At 53.3% G+C, this 20,467-nt stretch overlaps 1 protein-coding gene and 1 non-coding gene across 9 annotated transcripts in view; both read right to left on the reverse strand.

The window, feature by feature from the left end:
* The window catches only part of FCSK (fucose kinase), a 41,619-nt gene extending 23,055 nt beyond the window's left edge, over positions 1–18,564 (reverse strand). For 3 of the 8 annotated variants that reach the window (XR_005063239.2, XR_005063240.2, XM_037025424.2), the window contains exons 1-24: positions 17,700–18,558; positions 13,670–13,774; positions 12,982–13,133; positions 12,203–12,253; positions 11,094–11,219; positions 10,694–10,766; positions 10,186–10,283; positions 9,727–9,807; positions 9,014–9,133; positions 8,678–8,849; positions 8,174–8,286; positions 7,404–7,505; positions 7,148–7,318; positions 6,609–6,673; positions 5,859–6,229; positions 5,021–5,231; positions 4,695–4,861; positions 4,379–4,600; positions 3,904–4,047; positions 3,618–3,737; positions 1,868–2,055; positions 1,679–1,778; positions 931–1,154; positions 636–767 (exon numbers count right to left, since the gene is read on the reverse strand). Coding sequence is in view for 6 of the 8 variants with exons in the window: in XM_037025424.2 (XP_036881319.2) it covers positions 681–767; positions 931–1,154; positions 1,679–1,778; positions 1,868–2,055; positions 3,618–3,737; positions 3,904–4,047; positions 4,379–4,600; positions 4,695–4,861; positions 5,021–5,231; positions 5,859–6,229; positions 6,609–6,673; positions 7,148–7,318; positions 7,404–7,505; positions 8,174–8,286; positions 8,678–8,849; positions 9,014–9,133; positions 9,727–9,807; positions 10,186–10,283; positions 10,694–10,766; positions 11,094–11,219; positions 12,203–12,253; positions 12,982–13,133; positions 13,670–13,751 (3,240 nt within the window). In the remaining 2 variants the exon portion in view is untranslated. The other 5 variants (XM_037025423.2, XM_037025426.2, XM_037025428.2 and 2 more) reach the window with 5 other exon arrangements.
* On the reverse strand, positions 13,327–13,429 carry LOC118973732 (U6 spliceosomal RNA). The gene has a single exon (XR_005063255.1). It is a non-coding gene; the product is annotated as a U6 spliceosomal RNA (small nuclear RNA).
* Positions 18,565–20,467: the final 1,903 nt, after the last annotated feature.

Genomic DNA, 20,467 nt, shown 5'->3' on the forward strand with positions numbered 1-20,467 from the left:
TTAAAGGGCAAAGTGAATTTATTCCGAGAAGGTCGTCATCCTGAGCGCACACTACCCACAGGCATGGGTCCTGCGGCATAGTCTGAAGTGCTGCTGGTTAAGGGCCTCAATTAGCAGTGACTTGCTGGAGGACTGAACTGTTGCACTGCCACAAGTAAGCATGGACCCCCACCCATTCCACTCCCCCTCAAGTCAGCCTGGGAGTGAGTGTCAAACACAAAGTCTACTCAGGCAAGAGTCTGACCTTTAAGGAAAGTCACAGAAAATGCCTCAAAGGGCCTTTTCAGGGTTGGCCTTACCAAGGGACCCCAGCCACCTGCTAAGGCTGGTTGTCAGCCCCCTCTTCCAGGCTCTCAGGGAGAGTGAGAAGACCAAGGCCTAAGCTGGCCCATGGGATTTGTAAAGGCCACATGGGACCCTAAGCTCAGGACCCCCTATGTCTAGACAGAGCAGACACCAAGCCTAGGCCACTGTTACCCAGGAGGCCACCGTCTTGTTCCCAGGCACCGTCCCTGTTTCACCAAGCTCCAGAAAGGGCTGGGCCCATGCTCAGGTCAGCTTCCTTTAGGAGCAAATTCACAAAGTGGGTAGAAAGCTGAGCACTCCCATGGGGAAGGAAGGGGCTGCTTTAGCACCTGGTTTTCTCTTCTTACAGAGGGCAAGCCTCATGGGAAGGGGCATCAGGTTGAGGTCTCGCTCCCCAGCAGCTTCAGGCTTAGGCCCTGAGTGTCCACTTCTACCAGGTGGATGCTATAGTTTCCAAGGCCCTGGGAGCAAAGGACAGAAGGTGTTTGGAGAGATCTGGGAAAATCTCAGGCCTTCTGGATGCAGGAGTTAGACTTACAAGGATAGGAGGACTTGCAGCTATAGCCACTAGGCCTCAGGGCTCCTGCCCCCCACCAATAACCACACCCCAACACCAGCAGGTACCTCAGTCTTGGCCAGCACAGCCTCCAAAGCTTCCTTTTGCTGTGGTTCCTTGGTCAACAGATAGAGAAAGCCCCCACCACCTGCCCCTGCCAGGCTCTGGCCATGCACGTGAGGGGCCAGGACATCCATCATACGCCGCACAGCAAGGGGCTCACAGCCCGGAGCCATGAGCTTCTTCTGCTCCCAGTATGAGGTCAGGCACTGGCCCAGCAGAGGCAGGCTCCCTGGTGTGGGGAAGAAAGGGGAGGGGCATGTCTGAGCCAGGATATTCACTTAACACCCGTCCGTAAACTGAATGAGGTGCCAAGAGGCACTACTTAACCAGTGTCATGGTTAAGAACCAGAGTTCAGTCCTGGCTGGGAACAGGAGTGATAAAGCCCACCTCACTGGTTGGTTTGAAGACTAATATGCACAGAGCAGCCAGCACAGTGTTCCGTGAACTGTGTAGCCAAACTCTTGGAACCCTGATCAGCTCTGATTCCCTGGAACTCAGCTATGGGGCTGAGCCTCTTCCCCATCTGCTTCCTGGTGGGTGGGCTGGAGGCCTTCCCCATGATGCAAGTGCTGTCCTGAGACATGGCTCCCACCTATGTGTGAGACCCTGAAGAGGACAGAAAGTAGCCTTCTGTCCCCAGGGGCTTCATGCCTGGGACCTGTGCCAAATCTGCAAAGGCCCCTGGCCTCAAACCCACAAGCCACAAGGCTCTCCATCCTGGTGCCCTGAGATCTGGGGAAGCAGAACCTCACCTTGGCGGAAGGCGTCGGTGCAGTGCTTGGTGTGCTGCACCAGGCTGTGGGCGTTCTGCACGACAGCGGGCAGCCGGGCATACCAGCTCCTCAGCACATCCTGCAGATGGCGCAGGAAGGGTGCAGTAAGGGTCTGAGCCCCGCTGGGCTGTCTGCCTCCCTCTCTCCTTTGTGGAGGGAGATCCTCACCTGCAGCAGATTCCGTGCCAGACGGGTCTTGCCAGTGTACACCAGGAGCAAGTGGTCATTGAGCTTCTGGATAAAGCCTTCAGGCACAGTGATCTCTTCCACCTCTACCTTCAGTGGCAGCTGAGCATGGGAGCGCCCCACCTTGATGCCAGGCATTAGGCCACCGACTTGGTCCTGCCAGCCACCTCCTGTGAGCCCAGGACCCCATCACTGATGGGTCCTATGTGGCCCAACTTCTCTCTCCAGCCCAAGCTCCTGGCCCTGCATGCCTGGCCGGGACCAGTGTAGGAGGACAGCTTCTCCCAACTCAGGCTGGGCCAGCTGAGCTGTGTAGTTTCTACCCCAGCCCTGGAAGCAAGATAGGCCAAACAAGGAACTGGTTTCATGCCAGAGCAAGAGCCAAGCTTGGAATGCATAAGACCTGAGTTTCATTGCAGACCTAATGTGTAATTGGAAGGGTAAGACCTTACACTAACCTCCCCTCCAAGGAGAGAGGATACAGGACTTTCCCTGCAACCTAATGGTCCTTTATCATAGTCCTTTCTGATAAAGGGTGTCAATGTTAGAAATAAGCTTTTCAAACTTGAAAAAGCTCATTCACATCTTGTTTTAGTAATGAAAGGTATGGATCTCTTTTCCTCTTGCAGCTATATAAAAATGACAAAACTTGAGATGATTCTGGGAGAAGCCCTTGATAACTGGGGGAAGGGCCTGCAAGGATTTAAAGGGTAAAATGCAAGTGGCAAGAAACTTCTGGAACTTTACAGCTAAAACACTGTGGTTAGTATTGGGCCCAGAATGTCAGAAACTCCTTAATTTTTCCCCTATCCTTCAGTACACTTACTGCAGCTTGTATTATACATTCACTTGAGTGATTATTGATTAATGTCTGTCTCCAAGAGACCATACGACTTTTGAAGGCTAGGGCCCTGTTTCTGCTCATTTTATCTCCAGGGCCCAACACACAGTGGCTACTCAGTGAATAGTTGTCAACTAACCAAATGAAGGATTTGAATGGTACACCTCAAAATAAAACTGAAAAGTCCTCTCCATCTGTCCCTTTTGCTAATTACCTTCTATGGGATGTCAGTCATTAGAGTGAAAGGAGGGGGCCAGAGAAGACACATAACCAGGCATCTATGTCTTCATGGCAGTTTCTTTCTCAAAGCTGTGCTAGAGATGAGGGCTGGTATCCAGTGGTGACCAGAGCACCCTAGGTTCTGGAGCCAGACAAACCTCTGGCTGCTCTCCATTGTGCATGGGAGGAGGAGGGAGCTAGTAACATTGCATTATGATCACAGCCTGTACTGGGCCCCGTGTCCCCCTGCCATATTGGGGGGTGGGGAAAGGGATGGGCACAAATGACCACAGCCCAAAGGAAAAGCAAGTTGCCGGAAGGGCAGGCTGAAGGCCCTGCCCCCTGCTCCTAACCCAGCTCTGCCCAGTCCCACCCTGAGGGACAGCTGTGCATGGGGACGGTCAGGAGGAGTAGCACCTGGTATACCCAGGTGCCTAAGATACATGAAAGGTACAGCACAGAATCTGGCACTTAGGATGTGCTCCTGTAACATCAAGTTGAAAGACATCTCAAACTGAAAACCACTAGAGATAGGGTCCTAGTGATAAGAAGGAAGCTCTAACCATTTTAAGGAGCAGCACAGTTACGTGGCTATCTGTGAGTCCAGGGGAGCCCCAGGAGCCTCCTGGGGAAATCTAGTGACCTCCCTCGTGGCCCAGGGCAGTCCCATACCTGTAGTGAGCACCTGTTCCAGATGCAGCACTGCGTGGATCAAGGACTCTGTGCCCATCGCCCGGCCTGCGGCCCGCTGCAAAGCAGCCAGGGCAGCTCCTGCCAGGATGCTGCTGGTGCCTGCAGGGCACACAGGATGCCAGGCGTGAAACAGCTTTGCCCAGCCCAGTCCTGCCCTACCTCACCCACTCCCTCTCCACTGGGCAGAGACTGAGGAGGGCATCAGAGCCAAAGCTAGAGGCTGGGGACAGAGTTGGTGAGCAGCAGGGGGACATGGCCCACTCACCAAGGCCAGAGCCATGGGGCAGCTCAGACCAGGTATGCAGCTCAAAGCCACCTCCAAAGGCACACAGCAGCTGCTCACTCAGTGAGGACGGGGAGCGCATACGCACGATCCCCGCACAGATGAAGGCCGCCTTTAGCAGGGCCCCTGCAGAGGGACCAGCACCCAGCAAGGACTTCAGTGTTCAAGGAAGCAGACACCCCACCCCACCTCCACTAATTCCCAGCCTAGCATGGGGCTCGTCTGGGGTACAAGAGCCCACTAGCAGTGCAGACCCCACCCCAAAACACACAAGGGCCTCTGGGCTCCCCCACATGGAGCACACGCCTGGGCAGGGTGACTTCAGGGCCTCCTCCACCAGACTGGCTCACCCTCAGGCCAGGCCCCTGTGGCCTTGCAGGGTCTCCACAGTTCGCTCCCATCCCCCAGGCTGGCTGTGCATGCTATCCCCACCTGCATATGTCACAAGTGCACTGACCTGGGGCATGTGGCTGGCAATAATCCTGCAGGTCATCCAGGCTCCTGCATACCATCTTCATGGCCATCTTGTCCTGCTGAGGCCCCACTGCCAGCCTCAGCTCAGGCGCCGGGATACGGCGTGCCCTGGCCCCAATGGGCCGGCGGCCGTCCACTTGCACAGCCAGGCCCAGCACTGCCCCACCAAGCTCATAGGCAAGGGGCGGTGTGTCGCTCCAGCCTCCTGTGGCAGTTGGATAAGACCAAGCTGGTCATAGGAGCTACAAGCCCAACTCTGGGGTGGCTGCCCTCACTCCCACCCCCCGAAAGGGTCTCACCAGAGAAATCCACTCGAGCTGGGCATTCAGCCACCACCCACTGCCCAGGTGCCGGCAGCTCCACCGGCTCCATGGAGACAAAGTGCTGGGCTGACATCACAGCCTGGCGGATGAGGATCTGCCCAGCCCCCTCGTAGTGGCGGGCAGCTCGTACCAGCAAAGCTGGTCTGCCAAGAGGGAAGGGAGAGGAGGCAGCATGGAGCTCCAAGCTGGGCGCGGACTGTCTGGGTTGGGGGGGCTCAGAAGATGCCTCATCTCTCTTGGGGTTCCCACCCCAAAGGATGACCGGGGGCTTCTCCAAGGGTTTTGACATCATTAACACCCACCTGCTCAGCCACTTGTTCCGCTCCAGCGCAAGTGCCTCCACACCCCTTGCCAGGTCTCCACACTCCAGGTATGAGAAGGGCTGCATCCACTCGGGGTTGGCAGCTGGCCCACTCCGTAAGCCTCCTTGACCCTCTGCCATGCAGCCCAATACATCCGCCACACAGGCCAGAGCCCGGGCTGCCACACCAGGGTCTCCCACTCCAGCTGCAACTGAGGGACCAGAGCTGGGGGTGGCTAGGGAGGGGATCTGCCCCTAACACCCTCTGCCCAGACACTGCAGATCCCTCGTGCCTCTTCATTTTGCCTGATACATGCTTCCTGGGAATGCTCCCCACTCCTTCACCTGGCACAGTTCTCATTCTGCCAGCCAAAGCCCAGGCATGCCTCTTCACCCCCACCTAGGATACCCACTGAGGTTAAGAGTCATGCTCAGCCCCACCACCAACCAGCTGTGAGTAACTTAAATGGGGATGATGAGGTGCAACCTCTGAGGCCAAGGCTGAGCCCCCAGTGTGCCTGGGCCCCCAGCTAGAGCCAGCTGCATCCCTGGGGGCTCTGCTGAGCTCTTTGCCCACATCACAGCCCCCAATACAGAATATTCGGGACTTTCTCATATTCACAGGACCCAGAGGCTCAGCCCCAGGCCTCAGCCTCTCACCAAACTTTCCACTAACAGGGATGAAGCTTCCCAAAAACCTCAAAGTAAACTCCATGTAAGCCCCTCCCCTGCTTTAAAGTCTCATTGCTCCCTAGTACTCTTATGCAGATCACCCAGAAAGCAGGTAAGGCAGGTGATGCTGAGTCTGGCTTCTGAGCATAGATGTCCAGCATACTCACTCTGGTCCAGCATGGCCAGCAAGGGCCCAGCACAGCCCTCGAGAACAGCAGCCCGGATCATTGGGTGCAGGCTGAGGTCCTGCCGGGCCTCCAGCACATGCCGTGCCTTACGCAGGGACTGGCAGAAGAAAAGGTCCCGGCGGGAGGCCAGCGCAGTGGCCCGGTCCAAGCATGGCTGCAGCTGCTCCCAAGACAGACGCCAGCAGGCTCGCCAGCCCCGCAGGGCCTCACTACCATCCTCCTGGGGGTTGAGCATCCATAGCATGTCCCGGGGCCCCAGGGCCCTCGAGGGGTGGAGGACAGGAAAGAGGCGGGCACTGAGAAGGCAACGCTCTGCAGGAGGGGTGTCTGGGTCCCACAGGTCCCAGTCTCTGATGCAGGGAGAAGGCACATTAGCAGGAGGGAAGTGGGGTTTCATGCCTTGTCACCAAGCCCCCACTGCCTGTGAACTGAAAGCTGGCTAATTCATGGGGACACAGGTGGCACAAGTAGGCAATTCAGGGAGGGAGGCCCACATACTTTGCCTCCTTTCTCATGCCACAGAACTAAAGACTGAGCATACCCAGGAGTTTGGAGTTGCCCAGGGAGATGCTGGGGCAAATCAGGCTGCTCCAAACTACCCCAGCCCCCAGGCATAGTGGAAGAGCCAGGTGCTGCGCTAGGGCAGGAGCAGGGGCAGGGATGAGTTTCGAAGCAGCAGCCACCCTGGCCACCTAGCCCAGAGAGACCTACTGGGCCCATCAACCTTACTGAACACCTGTCTTCTGGAAAAATTCACTCCAGGACATGTTGAGATAGGTTCCTGTCCCCTGCCTCTGGGGGAAGAGGAGGAAGCAGTCAGGACTACAAGGGCCACAGGAAGGCGTTAGGATACTAAGGCCAGAGAGGACAGGAAGAGACCCAGGCACACGTGAGCAAGTTCCAAAACACTGCATAAAGCCCTGGAGCCACACGCTTCTGCGCAAGTGCCTAGAACTTGGAGCAGAATCCTGATACTAGGCCCAATCCACCACACGTGGCTCTGCAGCCAAGGAGGTTCACCTCCCTCTCTAAACCTCAGTCTCCACCTGTAAAATAGGGATAAAAGCCCCACCCAGCCCACCCTGCAGAGCAGACAAAAGGGAAGTAAAGGCCTGCTGAGACTCTACTGGCCCACATCCTCCTCACCACCTAACTATCCCTCAAGCCAGCGCTCAGAGAGCCCTGCAATGGTATGGGAACTGGGCTGAGAACCAGGGGCTCCCCAAAGCCTGGAGATGGGGCTTAGGGGAGGTAGGGTGGGCACCTACCTCCCAGCTGTCCAGACGGCCAACAAGGGTATAGGCACAGCTGGGGACACCATGCAATCGCACATGGTGCCCCTGCAAGACAAGGTCACTCAGCTCCAAACCATGCAGGGCCTCAGACTGGGCCACATCTAGGCCACTCAGGAAGCAGCCAGCTCCACAGTGAATGGGGCCCTGGCAGGGGAGAGGGCAGGTATCCTGGGTGGGCACCGCTGTCCCGAGGACCCTGCCCTCTCCTCCCCCCGCTTGCAGGCCTCACCCGAAGGTGGCAGTGCTGCAGGACACTCCCAGGAGCCAGCCGGACAGGGCCCTCCAGCAGGCAGCTGATCACGGAGCTCCCAGGCTCCAGCAGCTGCCGCGCCTGTGAAGCCACGTAGGTGGTGAAGGCCCAGGGCTGGGGGCTGCCCCAATCCTCCTCCACAGCCAAGGCCCACTCAGAATTCCTGCTGCTCCCTAAGCCTGCTGGCCAGCCAAATCCCTCCCTGACCCTGCCCTGGCCCCAGCCTCAGGCCGGTCCCCTCCCACCTTGCTCATGCTGTCCCTATGGAGTGCACTCTCCCAGCCTCCTCCTCCAGCACAAACCTGAACTCAGTAACAGAGGTGCCACCAGGTGATGGCTCCCCTCGAAAACCTCTTCCACCTGTCTAGCTACCCACACCCCTGTCACCCCGAGAGCCACTGGGAACTCCACCTGCTGCTCACCACGGCACTGGCCCAGGTCCATCACCTCAGATATGCCTGGCTCCCCAAGTGGACCCAACGGAAAGGATGGGGGAGTCTTCTCTAACCTCTCAATCAGGCAGACGTGGATGCAGAATCCTGACATGGCCACTTACTGGCTCTGGGGCCTTAGTCAAGATGCTTAATCTCTCTGCTCCCTTATTTATGAAATGGGAATATTAACACCCATACTCATAGATAATCTGTTCCAAGCATGGGCTATGCCTTCCCTTCCCCAGAGCTCCATCCCACCCGTCCCCAGGCAACCAGCAGGCACCTCTGCTGGCCTTAACTCCAAGCAGGACTTACCTCCACCTGGGAGTACACGACCTGGGCCCCAGCAGCCCTTGGGAACGTGAGGATGTGCAGGAACTCACTGGCCGAGCTGGTTATGTAGCTGTAGCTGCCGTCGGGGATGTATGCTGTAAGGACACAAGTACTGGCCCAAAGTCCCTGCCTGTGTAGATGCCAGGCTGGGCCTTGCTCTAGAAAATACATCTTCATCAGGCCCTGGGAGGGCAGGCATGGCAATGAGCCCATTGTGTCAAAGGAGAAGCTGAGATCCAGGCAGGCTCAGCAACTTGCCTAAAGTCACACAGCCAGAAAGTGGCAACACTGGTGCTGGAGGCCAGGAACAAGACACAGGAAGAAGGAAAAGAGTTCTTTCCGTGGAAATTCGGAGAGGGTATTTGTCCAGTCCACACACTAGGCCTGCCTGGTCCAGAAGCCCAGAGGGGACAGGCTGGGAGCAGCCTTATTTTGGGGGTCCTCCCATAGTCTCCCCACCCCAAAGAACTGAGAGGCAGTACCCACCCATGGTGAGGGGCTGATCACGAAGCTCACGCCACAGCTCCACCCGGGCACCCTGAAGATAACCTGTGATGTTCGCATCACCTTGCCCCATCTCGGGGGGCCGCCCCACCAGGAAGTCCTCCCTGCTCACATTCCGGGCCATGCAGAGCAGGATGTCGAAAAACAGAGACAGCTGGGACAGGGGTAGGAAGCACAGCCATTGAGGGGTTCTTGGGCAGGGCTGGAGCAGTTGCATCCCCAGAGACACTGACCCCATGAGCAAGAGTGACTGGCCCGAGGTTCACACAGCCCACAGGTGTCAGGGCCTCTCCCCAGCCCTAGCCCCACCCAAGCTACCTGGACAGGCCGGGCTCCAGAGTCCAAGCCCATGTATGTGCAGGCATCCAGGGGCGGGCTCACGTGGGTGGCTAGGAGGTGCTCAGCAGTCTCCACAGAGAAGAAGACAATCCCAGAGACCTGGGGGGGGCGTGCGGTCAGGGGGGCGAACCCACCAGGTTAGGTGGAGAGATCCAGGGTGGGAGGAGCACACGCAGATCCAGCAAGGCAGGCCGGCTGCCGTACCAGGCAGGCTCCCTCACCTGCTGGGACACTCCAGCACCCACACTCCAGGCTTACTGCAGAAGCTCCCACCAAAGGACCCCTCACCAGCACCTTCTGGGACTCCCCTCAGTTTTCAGGCCTCCTCCCAAACTTAGTTCTCCATCATCCCGAGATCCAGCCCCAGACCCTTACTCACCACTCCTATCCCCGTCCTACATCCCAGAAGGATACCCCAAATCAGACACGGCATTCCTGAACTGGCTCATATTCTGGTTCTAACCCTTCTGGTTTGGAACAACACTCAATTCCAAAGCTATCCCTTCCTCAGATTCTAGTTCCATCTGCTCCCCTGAATGCCAGTTTTAGATTTTTTCCTCAGATTTTTGGTTCTAGGCTGCCCCAGAATCTCCTAGAAGGAGTGGGACTCTGCCCTGGACAAGAAGGCAAACCCTCCCTTCCCTGTCCCATGAAGTCTCCAAAGCCCCCCAGCCCAGGCCCAGCAGCCATACCAGTGGCACCCGCCCATCAGGCCTGGCACACCGTTGTATCTCTGCCTCAGTGCCCTGGTAGTATATGTCCAAAATGAAGTCCTATGGGGGGGGTGGGTAAGAAAAAAAAAGAGTTGGGAAAGAGAGAATTAGGGAGGAGGGCATGGCAAGGGTTTTCTCCAAATGAAAATCTAGGACCCAAGTCCACAGGGGACATAGTGCCCAAGACTCCCACCTCTCAACAGTAGAGGGCGGGCTCTGAATGGCTCACAGCCCTGAGCTTGGGCACAGAGCCTGGCCCAGGGTCAGGGTGCAATCCGCGTTTAGCAGACTGTGAGCAAAAGAGCTGTTGCCATGGGAGAAACTCCTCCAAATCCAGACCATGCCAGAAAGTCCAGGACAAGAGGCTGCCCAGGTCACAGGACCAGGAGGCCATCCCAGGACGGCTCAGCTGCCCACGCTGCTGCCCAGGGGCACTACCTGGGGGTCAGTGAGGTAAACGCCATGGTTCTGGGCGTAGGTGGTGCTCCCTGGAAGGGCGATCACTCTGGCTCCTCGGAAGCCGTCCCAACTGATTCCTGCAGGTGGGGTCGTCAGGAGGCTCCCCCAGGGGACCAACCCAAGGCAGGGAGCCCCAGTCAAGAGGAGGTAAGAGCTCAGGGCAGGGGCATCCAGGCACCTCGGAAGGGAATATAGTTTCCCAAGCCAACTGGGCATTCCTCCAGGAGAATAACAGTGCCTTCCCTCCCTGAGTCCTTCCACAGAGCCCTGCAGGGCACAGGGGCAGAGCTGGGTGTGTCCATTCTGGAGACAGGCAGACTGAGGCCCAGCAGGGAGGGAAGCCCTGACTCTGCGTCTGGGCTGTATTCTCCACTCCCTGCAGCTTCCCTTCCGAACAGGGCAGCAGGCCAGACCCAGAGACAGAGCAAATGAGGAAAGGCATCTGGCAGTGGCAAGGGACGGCGGGCCCAAGCCCTCTCAGGCTCACCTGGGTTCTCAGGAACAGACAGCAGCATGTCAGTGCTGCACACCCACACACCCGGCGGGGAGCCTGGGCCCAGCTGCAGGGGGCAAGAGAACGCAGCTGGCGGCCTTGCCCAGCCCATCCTCTGCTCCCACCAGCCAGGTCTCAGCCTGCTCTGTGTGCTCCAGCAGCCATCTTGTCCAGGGGCACTCTGCCTGCTGAGGTAACAGGGGCCCCCTCCAAACTTTGGGGCCAAACCTCCCCACAGTGTGGCCAAAGTAACTTCTTGAAGCTCTAACACAGGGCACCCCATAGCCATTCTTCCAGGCATCCCCCGTCTGAGCCAGCACACCCTATAGCTGGTGGTGCCATGGGAGAGCTACGGCTCTCGGAGATGAGGCCCCATGGTGGCCACCAGCCTCACCCGGTGACTCATGATGTCCAGCAAGCAGTCCAAGTTGCAGATCGTGGCCTCCACGGGAGCCTGGGGGTTCTCCACAGGGAGACAGGTGAAGGCCCGGCCACAGTCATCGAAGGGGAAGTCTCGGCCCTGGGACAGGAACAGGGGCAGGAGAAAGAAACCTTGGGATGGAAGCCTGGGGACACAACCAGCTGTGTCAGGGCAGAAAGCCACCAAGCTAAAGAACTTTTTAAAAGTGTGTGCTTGCTGTTGTGTAAGTTTGTCAATTACATGATTATGGTGAAAAATTAGAAAATAAAGATGTGCAAAAAGAAAACTCCCTCAGGGATAATAACCATTGCCCTCATTCTGAGGTATATTCTTTCAGACTTTAATTCATTGCCTTTTTTTTTTTTTACAAAAATGAGAGTCTGAAACAGGTGAGACAACAGAACTTAACACACACATGAATGAATACAAGTAAAACTGGGGCAATAAGATTGAAAATTGTATCAGTGTCAGCATCCTGGCTGTGATTTTACTACAATTTAAAAAAATATTACCACTGGGGGAATCGGGGCAAAATTCACAAAGGCTTCTCTCTGTATTATTTCTTGCATGTGCATGTACACTTATCTTAATCAAAAGCAAAAACCTGAGTTCATTCTATACAAACGTATGTGGGTGGCCTTTTCCACTGAACAATGAAAATACATTAAGTGAATGCACAGTGAGCCAGGCCAGCCCCATTTTAAGCATTTACATGCATCATCTCAGCATACCCACATGAAGTAGGAACAGCTGCCACCCTCATTTTACAGATGAGGAAACTGAGGCCTAGGAAGGGTCAAGTGACTTGCCTAAGGGAGCTGTTAAGTCTCTTTCCAGGTCAATGCATAGAGTTAGAAGGCCCTTTAAATCACTGTCTAATATTCCACCAGGAGGATGTGCTATCTATGTTTAACCAGTTCCCTATTTTTGGACACTTGGATCAATTCTGATTCTGATTCTTCCGGATAGGCACAATGAAAACCTTGCACACACACAAAAGTAAGCCACCACTTAAGTCCCATCTAACCCTAAGGATTGATGTTCCAGCCCTTTACAGAGCCCCTGCCCAGTATTCTACTAACCATGTGCAGGATGAGGATCCAGGCTGAGTGCAGGACATCCGATGTGACCACCTGTCAAGAGTGGAAAAGCTCTGCTGACAGAAGCTGGGGCAGACAGCACCCAAGGATGGCACCCCCTTGTCCAGGGAGAGACCCCAACGCAAATCCACTCAGATACACAGGAACAGAAAACAATGTCAAGACTAATAACCACAGGCAGGCAAGGAGCCCATTGGTACTCCACCTGGGCCACTTCCCTGCCCCCTGCTTTTAAGGAAGGCTAAAGGCAGAAATGTGGGTCTGGCTGGCTAGCTGACTAACTCATGGTAAGTCAGCTCTATGGCAACTACTCAGTGGTCCCCTCCCCAGCTTGAACCACCTCACTCTCTACACCAAGGTGCCATGCAAGCAAGGTGGCTGAGTGAAGCAGCTGTGTGCATTGAGAGGGACCCTGATTCCCATGCCCTGTGCAAAAGGGGCAGCCACACCTCAGTTCCAGCAAACAGCTGCTGGGAAGGAGCAGCCACAGTAGCAAGACCAAATTTTTCAAGAGAAACCAGAAAGCCTAACGAGATATTGACAAAGTCTAATGACATACTGACTTTCTAAAACCACTATGAAGGCTGGCCCCACCTTCTGCCATCACCTGGATGAGTCTGCCCAACCTACAGCTACAAATACTGATACCAAACGCTGAACTGGCCAGGGATGGAGCCAGAAGAGCTGGTAACCTTGGAAACCCCTATCCGTGTTCTGACAAGGACATGTGCCCAAGGGTAGCAGTTCCTGGGCACACTCACAGTGAAGCCTGCCCGGGCACTCAGGTGTTCAGCAGCCACCAGCAGGGCATTGAGGGTGGCTCCTCCGCTGCCCACGCGTGTCTCAGGGTCCTCCACAGCCAGCAGCAGGGTCCTGGCGGGGATCTGCTCCCGCTTCTGCCGCACTTCCAGCTCTGTGGTCAGAACACAAGCTGGGACCAGCCACCCAGCCTCCCAGTCCTGGTCCAAAGCACCTGCAGTGAATCTACTGATAGTCATTATTTTTATCTCCTTTGACGTGGTTTTTTTTTTAAAGGGTTGTTTAAGGTAAAATTGACATATATCATTATATTAGTTTCAGATATACAACATAATGTGCTATTTGTCACAAATACAGAACACTTCGTGAATTTGCATGTCATCCTTTCACAGGGCCATGCCAATCTCTGCATGGTTCCCATTTTAGCACGTGGGCTGCCTCAGGAAGCACTGAGTAGCTTTTCATCTAGCAGCTCATCAGACCTCTGCCCAGCTCTGCGTGGTAAGCACACTCACTCTCATTTTACAGATGAGAAAACTAAGTCTCAGTGAAGAGACATGATGTGTCTGAGGTTGCCTGGCTAGAAACCAGCAGAATCTGGGCTTGAACCCAGGTCTGCCTGGCTCCTGGGGCTGTGAGGGTCTGAAGGGGATTCTATAGCAGGGGCAAGTGGGTGGAAGGTCCACCTACCTCTCTGGAAGACCTGGACGCTGTCTTTGTACTGGCATGTAAGGATGATGACAGTCCAATCAACCCCCTTCAGCTGCTCCATTCTGGCTAAAGTTGAAGGGTTCCCTGAGGCAGAGATACAGGTGTGTGTGTGTGAATGTTTTTTTTTAATTATCATACCCCAAAATGGACTATTTCTGGTGTATAGTTCTATAAATCTTAACACATTCATAGATTCTTATGGCCTCCACCAGTATCTGCACCCAAAAACTCTCCCCCATGCTCTCCCCCATCTGCACCCCTCCTCCATCCCTGACAGCCACAAGCTACAGCTGGAAGGTCAGCTTTGGAGATTAGCTTCTTTCACGAAACGTAATGCCTCTGAGATTCATCCAGGTTGGCCGGGCCTATTAGTAATCCTTTTTCTTTTTTTGCCAAGCAGTATTTCATTGAATGGACGTTCTCTACCCACCCATTAAGGACACTGGGCAGTTCCTAGGTTTGGGGAATCATGAAGAGAGCTGCTATAAACATTCCCTGGCAGGTTTAGTGTGAACATAAGACTTCATCTCTACGAGGTGTACACCCATGGGTGGGATTGCTCGGTCACCTGATGAGTGTTATCTTTGATTTTATCCACCTGGGTACATGTGACACCCTCAGGAGAGGAATGAGGGGCGCACGGTGGGGTTGACAGTGGATCCCACCTTAAAGCACAGGGCTGCCCTTTCTGTACCACTGGTGCCTCATCATTCAAACTCTGGCTGTGAGCTGGGGGACAGGGAAAGAGGAAGGTTCTAACTTCCAAGGCTCCTGAGGCTTACGGCAATTCGCTAGAGAAGGGGGTAGCTGTGGGAGGGGTACACCGGCCTGTTCAAGGGGATCTGGGCTGCGTGCCAACATCACCCACTACAGGGACCTCCCCTCCAAGAGGCTGCAAGCCAGAAGTTGGCTGCTACCTCACCCGTCAGCCATCTCCCTTCAGGGCACTCTGTGCACAAGGCAAAGGTGGGCCAAACCTATGGCTTCATCCCTTTCCCCCAACAATCGTCTCCTACCAGATGGGAAACCAGTGCTACTCCAGAGCCCCTGGCCTCCCCCTCTGTAAACAAGTCCCCAGGAATGCCGGGGCATCTACCTCTGGCAGGGCTCTGGACACTAAGCCACACAGCAGTCCACCCCCACCGCTTCCCTCCAACCCCCAAAGCTCAGTGTGGGGAGGGGCAGTGGAAGCAAGCTGTGTGCAGTCCCAGCAGTGCCCGGATGAACGTCCAGCAGCCAGCCCATGCTCCTGCTCGCTGCTGACAGGATGCATGAACCTCAGCAACAGATTCTTCTTATGCCAGACTCTGCTGCCACCAAGCCTACGGTTAGGGCTGACAGACACCACCGCATAGCAACACCCACACTCCCACAAGCTTTCAGGGAAATCCTCCACCACCAACAGAAACTGCTCTGTTCCCTGTTCAGCCCAGGAGGGGAATCCAGAGGGGAAATCTGAGCTGGACATCTTGGCCAGGCATCTGAGGACAAAGGCATTCCCCAGGAAGCCCATCTGGCCTTTCCAATAAAGGAGGCAGCGAGGAATTCCAGCTTGGCCACCAACTTACTGTGTGATCTTCAGTACCCCTAACCCTCTCAGGCCCCCTGCAGCAGAGAATGTAACAGACTAATGCCCCCAGCTTGTTCACATAGAGGCCATGTTCCCTCCAACTGCTCACAACCAATGACTTAGCGCACCAGGGACAGAGACAGGCCCATTCCTGCAAGACGGAGGTCCTCTGACAGGCAACCGTGACTCCAGGAGTCCCAGTAGACCCAACAGAAACTGTCTTAGACCAGCACTGAATTCTGACAACCCTCTACCCATTCCTCCTTTCTTCTGAAACACCCTCAAAGGGAGCAGACTGACAACTCCCCCTGCTTCCTCCAGCTCCCCTACCTTTCCTCCCCTCACAATAAATCTCTTGCAAGTCTAACCTCATGTTGGCCTCTGCCTGAACCAACATGGGGAGTATATCATCCCCTTCTTGGCACCTTCAAAGGAAAACAATTACTGTAAGAACCTCTAACTTAATGTCTGGAAAGTACTATCTTTTCATCCTTACAGATGAATAAACTGAGGCACAGAGAGTTTAAGTAACTTATTCAGGGTCACACAGCTAGCAAGTGTGGCAAAGCCAAATTTGACCCCAGATACTTTTTTTCCCCATAGTCCATTCTCAACCATTACATCAAACCTCCTTTGTAAGGCTGAAGAAAGAACAAAAGGAACAAATACATGTAAAGAACTCAGTATGTATTAGCTATTATAATTATGATAAAGGCTAAACACAGGTGACAACACAATGGGGACGATGTTGGTAACAGCCACTACGACTGAGCTCACCCACTTTGGTCCAGTTAAGTCATTATGATTTTTCACAGGGTATTATTTTTGCAGGATAAGTATTTTTACTCATCCCCACTAGCAGATGCTGCAGCCATGACTAGGAGCTGGGTTGCTCCAACTCTTACTGAGGTGATGGTGATAATGATACTTAGTACCAAACAAAGGTGCTGGAAGACAGCAAGGATGAAATGCCCCAAGAAGGTCTAAGCCCATCTTGGTCTCAGCATGGTGACTGGGAGACATGGCAGGTGACAGGTAATGGCCAGAGGGAGGAGGGCAACCCCACCTGGACTGCACCCTACTAGAGACTAGGGCAGAAAAGTCCTGGGCTGGGAATCAGCCCTCAGGGCTCTATCTCGACCTCTACCTCTTCCTGTGTGATCTTGAGCAGGTTACTTAACCTCTGAGCCTAACCTGAAAACTAGACCTCAAAATACCAACCGGCTAGGGCTGCTGCCAGCATTAAATAAAATGTAAAATATGTGGTACACAGTAGAGACTTGATGAATGTTAAGTAATTCTCTCCAGTGGGGAAAGAAACAGGACACTAATATCTTGGCCCAGAAGTTGGTGGGAGTGAAGGCTCTGAAATATTCTCTGGGTCAAAGATGCCCATGAAGAAAAAAATCAGGGAAGGCCTGAGAAATCAAGAAAGGCTGAGGAGCATGCCTCGGCAGATCAGCTAAAAGGGTATTTTCTAAACACAAAAGGTGAATGACACTGGTAGCCAACACTTAGGACACCATGCCAAAGGCATTGCAGTATGGGCTCAGATGACCCACCAAATAGCACAATGAGTTGGATCTTTATCACAGGAAACCGGAGCTTGAAGAGGTGAACTAGTCTGCCCAAGGACCACACAGAGCTAGTACAGACAGGCCACATGTGTCCAACTCCAAGATTCATGTTCTTAACCACCCTCAAAAAAAAAAGACATCTCTCCTGGAGCCTCTGTCCTTTGTCATACCTTCTATTTGTACAGAAAACTTGGAAAAGAATACCTCTATTCAAATATTCTGCCCACTTTCAATAGAACTTCACCTAATGAAGCCATACTGAAATATTATTTAATATCCTCAGCCACATGCTGCCCAAAATTGGGTAGGGAACGGGAGCCAGGGACAGAATAAAATAAAGCCTCTTCATATATGCATTTTGAAGAAAGGTAGGGCAGGGGTTTTGCATTTTTAAGCTTTAAAGGGAAAAACAGGCTCATGGAAGGGGTCTGATTTGGCTTCTCAAAAAAAAAAAAAGGCAAAATTGGGAGTAAAATTGCACCGTAAATTACACAAACAGCATGTGATGACGAGCCCCGATGGGGTAAACTGAAGCCGAAGCCGCCTCAAAGCACAATCAGCAGCGCCGGCATCCAAAGCCCCACGCGCCTTAGGGAACGGACTCCTGGGACCCGTATTCCTCCCGGTCCCGGGGGTCCACAGGTGCCGTGGCACCGGCCGGGTCCTTGAGCGCCCGCTGAAAGACCCAGGCCAAGGGCTGGCGGACCTGCAGACGCTCCCTACAACGCCGGCAGACTTCCTGAAGGCTCTACCCCGCCGTGGAGCCAGTGGCCCGGGTCTGTACTGCCAGTCCGAGAGGGTGGGCCCCGGAAACTGCGGGGTCTGCGGCGTGCGAAGTAAGGACCCGCGCGGACCGACGTACCTCCTTCCGCCAGGCGTTCGGCGCGGCGGACTCTTTAACGGAGGGCGTGCGTTCCTTCGCGGTACACCCTGGGAAATGTAGTTTCCCCGCCTCTGCCAGCCCAGTCTTTCCCTCCCAAAAAACCAGCGCCGAGCTCTTGCACCGGCAAGTGGGTATGGTCAGGATGGTTCCATTTCCCAAAAGGCAGTGAGTCTTCAGATCGAGAAGGGTGATGAGACGGGAGAGGGCGGCTACGTTGGCCCGCAAAACTACAACTCCCGGAGGAACCAATGCGTCTTAAAGGCTTGTTTTCTGGGACTCGAGTTTCCAGTTTGGGGGTTTATTTCTTTAACCTTCCAGCCGGGACCTGGGGTAGCTTCTTCTCTAGGGAGAAAAAAAAAATCCATTGGGGCAAAAAAGCCCCACCCCTGTTGCGCGAGCGGGGGCGGCTACCGCTGGATTAGCAGTGGGCAGTGCTTTCGCGGGTTTCATCACGTGGGTCCTTCCGGAGAAACTCTGAAATGGGAAGAGGATCTGTGGAACTTCTGGAAAAGTTGTGAATGGCAGCCTTGTTTGTAATAGCAGAAAATCGGAAACTTCCTCTAGGGTACTGGAGAAATAAGCACATCCGTACAGTGGAATACCATGCAGCTCTTAGAAAGAATGAAGTAAAACTGTATGTACAGTAGGGAATGGTGTTCAAGACATTTTGTATAAAGAAAAGCACGTTGCAAAAGGATGTGTACGCGAAGCCACTCAAGTCAAAAGTAACGTATATGATTGGAGACTGACGAGAAATAGGCTTGAGATGGATTAATGATTGTGCATTGAGCATTGACTCCCCTATACAGAATTTTATTGTTGTTAACAACCATTTGATCAATAAATATGAGAGATGCCCTCTCAAAAAAAAAAATTCATACATTATGGCCTGCATTTTCCAAAAATATAAAGGTCATGACAGAATTACTCCAAGTTAGAAGAAACTACAGATATGATAACTAGATGCAATATGTGATCCCAGATAGTATTTTGGAAAGATCTTTTTACTCTTTATTGAAAGCCATTATGGAGACAACTAATGATAGATGAATAGGGTCTGTAGATAAGAAAAAAAGTGTATTAATATTAATTTCCAGATGTTGATACCTGTATTTTGGTTATAGATGAGAAAATGTCTTTGTTCGTAGAAAATACACACTGCTGGACTTAGTATTTAGGAATATAAAGGGTATATGTCTGCAAATGACTCCTATTTGGTTCAAAATAAAACTGGCTTGGGCTCTCTTGTCCCCTCCTGGAAAAAAAAAAAAAAGTAACGTATATGGGCATATAGTATGTATATGGACAGGAACAGGACTGTAAAGGAGGACACCCTGAGCCGAGACTGCTAGGGATGGGGATAGACAAGGAGAACTTGAGTTCTATATGTAAGTTTGAATTTACAGGAATGTACTTGCCAAACCTACTGTCGTTAATAGGAAGGCTGAGTGGCCCTGCATCCAGTCTCAAAGGAGGTGGAGGACCCCGCTCTAACTGTGTAACCTAGTTACTTGGTTGCTCAGCATCTCCTTGTCGCCATCTGAAAAATGGGCTAATAATAGTATCAAATGGCTGGGATTGTTGTGAGGCTAAGATAAACGCTTGATTCCATAGTAAATGCTCAGGAAATAGTACCCATTACGGCGAGTAGTAGTATTGTTATTCCCATGCTGCCCCGTTAAAGCAGGGTCTTTGGTTTGTCCAGTATTGTATCCTCAGTCATTACAACAGTGCCTAGGACATTGTAGGTAGTTGAGAAAATTTGTTGAATGAATGAAAAAAGAGTGGTCCCCTGCTCAGCTCCCACTATCCTGCCTCATCCCCCAAATCTCTCCTTGCCTCAATCTTCTCCCATTGGAGTCACTTGCCCCTCTTCACCTGGTTCAGGTCTGATCCTCCTTCCCCCACTTCAGTGCCTGTTCTTTCTTCTGTGGACCCAGGAGGCCTCTAGGGAAGAGATAAACTGCCTCCCATTGCTGCTTTTCTCAGCAATGCAGAGCCCTGCTCTGAAGTGGAGTGAGAGGCAGAGATACCTGCAACAGGAACTTCAGGGGAAGCTCAAGGAAAACAGTGTGCCCCAAGGATTTCAGAGGCAAAGGGCTTCCCCCGCAGCTCTGACGGCAGGCATGCTGGGGTGGGCGTGAGTGCTCCAAGGCCACTCTAGCACTTCTCTATCAGAAGAAAGACACTCAAAGGTTTGTAATAATAATGTGAAGCCTTCAGTGCAGTCTAGCAGCAGCAGACATAAAAATGCTTAGTTCTCTGCTCTCTGTATAGTCTAGGGTAGACAAAGCCGTACAATGTTCTGATGCTTTAATATAGGGTATAGAGTCTAGTGGTTAAATATAGAGGTTTGAAATAAGACAAATCCTCACCAGTTCCCAACACTTTATGTGTAAGCCGCTCAACCTCTGAGCCTCAGTTTCTCCATCTGTAAGAATAAATTGGTAAAATTCAATAACCTAAGACACATAAAGGGGTTAGTACCATGTCTGGCCAGGATAAGCATCCAAATTCCATATTAAATGAACATGCTGCCAGGGTGCAAGAGTCCAGACCCAGGAAGGCTTCTTGGAGGAAGTGCAATCTGCAGGGCCCTGGATAAGACGTGTGGCTGTTGCTGGTAGTGGGAAATCCCTGTGGGAGCCAGGACTGCACACAGGGATATCTTAGGTTGGGTTCCCTAGATTCAGAGCCTGATAACAGGGATTCTTGTGCAAATGATTTATTGGGGGCAGTGAGAGAAG

Source organism: Manis javanica, chromosome 17, assembly GCF_040802235.1.
Source record: "Manis javanica isolate MJ-LG chromosome 17, MJ_LKY, whole genome shotgun sequence".
NCBI lineage: Eukaryota > Metazoa > Chordata > Mammalia > Pholidota > Manidae > Manis > Manis javanica.